The following is a 4,323-nucleotide window of genomic DNA, read 5'->3' as shown; positions in this document are numbered from 1 at the left end:
CGAATGACAACGATGAAGGTTTGATTGTGAGGGGAAGGTCTATGTTGAAAGCTAATGGAGGCAAGAAAAAATATCGGTCTAAGTCGAGGGAATCGAACGCGCATAAGAGTTGCAATATTGCAAGAAGTATGGCCATGTTATTTCTGATTACTGAAAGTTGGAAAACAAGAATGAAAGATTCGAGAAAGGAAAGAAACCTGTAGAGGCATCAGAAACTCGAGTTAAGAACGAGTGGATTTTGGACTCCGGATGCACATTCCATCTTTGTCCCAATCGGGACTGGTTTACTACATTCGAATCAAAGAATGGCGGTGTAGTATTGATGAGGAATGATGCTCAATGCTCTGTCCTTGGCATTGGTTCAGTTCAAATAAAGACTCACGACGGTTGCGCTCGTACTATTACGAATCTTTGATACGCTCCTGATGTCAAAAGGAATTTGATGTCTCTTGGAACTTTGGACTCGCTTGGTTATAAGTTCTCGGCTACAGGTGGAGTTTTGAAGGTGTCTATAGAATCTAGAACAATTATGAAGGCAAATCGGGTTGGATGTTTATACATCCTACAAGGTCATACCATATCGGGTTCAAGAGCAGCGGCTTAATCGATCAATGATTCAGATTTCACTCGATTATGGCATTTGCGTTTGGGCCATATGAGTGAAAAAGGAATGAAGATGTTAAGCTCTCGAGGTCTTCTTGGTGATCAAGGAATCACAAATTTAGAATTTTGTGAACACTGCATTTTCGGAAAGCAAAAGATGGTCGTTTTCTCTATTGCCTCTGATCGTGCACATGGCGTGCTCGATTATATTCACTCCGACTTGTGGGGACCGTCGAAGGTTCCATCATTTACCAGGAAAAGATACCTTATGACATTGATTGAGGATTTTTCCCAGAAAAATTGGGTGTATTTCTTGAGGCGGAATGATGAAGCTTTCGACACTTTCAAGAAGTGGAAAGCTTTTGTGGAGAATCTTACGAGTAAGAAAATAAAATTTCTTAGAATTGACCGTGGCTTAGAATTTTGCAGTGGTGAATTCAATGAATTTTGCACATTGCATGGTATTATGAGGCATAAGACCTTGCCGAGAAAGCCCCAACAAAATGGCGTAGCAGAACGAGTCAATCGGACTTTATTGGAGAGATCGGTGTATGCTTTCGAATGCAAGATTATGGAATCGGCGTGATTTATGGGCTGAAGCTGTTCCGACATTGTGCTATTTGGTAAATCGATCTCCACACTCCGCTATTGACTTTAAAATCCCAGAAGAAATATGGTCAGGTAACCCGGTCGACTATTCCTCTTTGCGTATTTTTGGATGTCCCGCGTACATACATGTTGACATAGGAAAATTAGCTCCGAGAGCTTTGAAGTGTATTTTCCTTGGATATTCAATTGAGTTGAAAGGATATCTTATGGAACGCGGTTGGTAAATCACACAATGTAGTTTTGAGTCGAGATGTCACTTTTAACCACTACAAAAAAAATTGAAAATTACTACGGAAAAATTCTGTAACAACAGACAAAATTTCCGTCACAACTTACAATTACAACGAAATTTGCATCTAAATGGGAGCGGTAGTAAATACTATTGTAGTAATACAATGTGACAATCAAGATTTTCCGTTGTAAAAAATTGCCACATAATTAGTGACCTTCTATCCATTGCAATGATTTCTTTGTTGTTCCCATTTTCTTTCTATATAGAACTAACGAGCCGCTTGAATAAGAAATTCAACTCTCGTTTCAAATAAGCTTTCAAACGACCTCTTAAAATCATTGCAAATGTACCTGAAGCACAATTATTTAAAAAAAAAAAAAAACTATAATAGCCACACATGAGTAATAAGTAAAGAAGCTATGCCAAGTTCATATTCAAGAGATAGTAAACTTACCAATCTTTACGCCTCTAGGTGTTATGCTGTCATTGTCATACAAAACAATAACTTTATTGACGGTAACTTGAAACAAGCCAAGAGGTCATTTATAAAACCTCAAATATTGATACAAATATAATTCACATTTTTATAATTAAGAAATCAAGTTGTTATTATGCTATATTGGATTCAAAGACATAAGAAAATTACATAATGATAACACTAGCAATAGGTATCCCATGTCAATATTCAGCCATCAAGAAGTACCTGATTTGATGCATTCTTTCTTGCATTCAAAACATTCTTTTCATCATAGAAGTCTACATAACTAACATAGCACACGCAAGAACTTACTTGCACAAACAACAACTAATTTGGATTGGATAATCAACCAAAGTAATACATAACATACATACATACTCATACTCATGAATGCAGATGTAAGGAGTTTGTCCTTTTATGGTCCGAAAGCTGAGCAAGGAGTAACATAATAACATATGTAGCAAAGATCAAGAATGTTATCTAATGAATTATAGTGCATCGGATTATAGAGTGGATCATAATGTATTTACCTAAACAGACAAATAGGAATCTGAATCAAATTTTCAGCAGCCTCTCATCAGTTTTCAGGATTCAAGTTCAACCTCTTGGCATCTATCAGCTGGTAATGATCGCCCTGCCCTTGTGGTTCTAGCGGCAGGTTTGTTCTGCACATGGTGAGAACCAAACAAATCTTTGTAAACTCGCACAAAAAAATGGATATAAGACAAAATATTCTTATTATGTTTCACCTCCTGAGATCAAGCTGAGAATAGTTTATTTCTGAGATGATTATTGTGTCCTCATTTTACCTGATTATCCACAGCCATGCCCGGAAACTAGATAACAAACCAGATCATCAGTTTGAAAAAAATTCAAGACAACAAAATATCTTAGAAAGTATCACTACAAGAAAAAATTATTTTTGTAACAAAACTTTTTGGTCTCTAAATCTACTTTTTCTGTTACTAATGACATTAGAGACGAAAATAGGAATGAAATTACATTAGCTACCTGAACTTTATGAACGGAATTCCGTTACAAATATATTATTTTTTTGTAGTGTATTCAACGGTTGCTTACCTTTCTCTTTGCAATAGTTCCCAATGCAAAGACCCAGTAGTCATATTGAAAGAAAACTCCACAGAATCATGTAGCTGTAAGTAGAGCATAAATAGTGGTGGATGTACTATGTAGATTCCTATATTATAAAATAGTAACAGAAAAAAAAAGGTCGATTTATTTTGGTTTTGGCAACATATTGTACCGTCATCCGGAAGAGCAAGGGCGGTGGCCAAAAGCAAGTACCCAGTGTATACTCCAATCTCCATCGTTTTCTTAGCGTTAATCAGCTTCAGAAGCATGTTAAGAAACTGCCCCTCATCCGAAAATCTAGTAATGATATTCCTATGTAAATTCAACCCAATATTCAGATCTACTTCATTTCATTGACAATTTTAATGAAACAATTTGATTGCGACTCACCAGGATGCTTGGCGGTAATTTCTCTGAGCCCTTTCATCGTCTCTGGCTCTTTTGGATAAACACTGGTTTCCAGAATTTACTGTTTGGCGAAAGTAACGAATCACATCAAATCAAATCATAAAAGGTAAGATAACAGCAGTAAAAGTGACTAATTCGATAAGATATTCAATACAATTTCGCATCATTCCTACATTCCTCATCTATTAAAATGACGAAATGAGATTCTCCAAAAAACACAAAAAACAGAAGGAAGTTTCATAAGCATAATCTGGATTCGATCGATTGAACAAACTAAACCGAAAAACAATATGGAAGGAGATTGAATCAACCTCCCAAAAATGCCGCAACCAACTATATTTGTCTTCAAAATACCAAATAGACACACTCGATCGAAAAATATTAACCTAACAAAATGGCAAAGCGAAAAACACCAAAAGGCACAATCCTAGGCTATACCTGGTAAAGAACATCACTTTGCAGAAGGCTTTTGTGCCCAACCTCCTGATGCCTGGCTGCTTGATCATCCTTCGACTCGCCATTTTGTCCCATCTTGAAAGTAGATTTAGGGATTTTGGGATTAAATAACAAGGGTGCTAGAGATTAATTTGTGCAGATTATGTTGAAGAATTACTGTGAACACATAGGTGACTCCAGTAATTTTGTTTAATATATGGACAAAAGAATTTTTATTATATGTTATTAAATTTTTATAAAATTAAAATAATATTAATATTAAAAAAAATAAATATTTATTAATGGTTTTTTTTTTAATTTTATAGTAAATTATTATTATAAAATTACATTTAGTGTAAATTAAATTAAGTTATTATATAAGACATTAATATTTGCATAATTACTTTTTAATTTAAATTAAATTTAATTATTTATTAGATTTATTAGTTTAATTATTTTTATATTG

General features: G+C 34.8%; 1 protein-coding gene across 1 annotated transcript; it reads right to left on the bottom strand.

The window, feature by feature from the left end:
* Positions 1 to 1,481: 1,481 nt before the first annotated feature.
* Positions 1,482 to 3,953, bottom strand: LOC127261965 (caffeoyl-CoA O-methyltransferase-like). Its single transcript, XM_051290408.1, has 6 exons — positions 3,861 to 3,953; positions 3,401 to 3,480; positions 3,003 to 3,311; positions 2,672 to 2,758; positions 1,899 to 2,587; positions 1,482 to 1,794 (listed from the first exon to the last, which is right to left on the bottom strand). Exons 1-4 carry the CDS (start codon positions 3,951 to 3,953, stop codon positions 2,728 to 2,730), a joined length of 513 nt encoding a protein of 170 aa, XP_051146365.1. The 3' UTR covers positions 1,482 to 1,794; positions 1,899 to 2,587; positions 2,672 to 2,727.
* Positions 3,954 to 4,323: the final 370 nt, after the last annotated feature.

The sequence above is a fragment of the Andrographis paniculata genome, unplaced genomic scaffold (genome assembly GCF_009805555.1).
Source record: "Andrographis paniculata isolate CXL003 unplaced genomic scaffold, ASM980555v1 Contig65END, whole genome shotgun sequence".
Lineage (NCBI taxonomy): Eukaryota > Viridiplantae > Streptophyta > Magnoliopsida > Lamiales > Acanthaceae > Andrographis > Andrographis paniculata.
The sequence above is the reverse complement of the archived record's forward strand: the minus strand, read 5'-3'. Positions and strand labels throughout refer to the sequence as shown.

Excerpts from the sequence above, each read along its gene's own strand:
- LOC127261965 (XM_051290408.1), bottom strand. The coding sequence starts at position 3,953 with ATGGGACAAAATGGCGAGTCGAAGGATGATCAAGCAGCCAGGCATCAG. Across the intron at positions 3,312-3,400 it reads ACCGCCAAGCATCCTGGTGA|ATTTTCGGATGAGGGGCAGT; the intron begins GTCGCAATCAAA and ends TATCATTACTAG. Across the intron at positions 2,759-3,002 it reads GAACTATTGCAAAGAGAAAG|TTTCCGGGCATGGCTGTGGA; the intron begins GTAAGCAACCGT and ends TTTGTTATCTAG.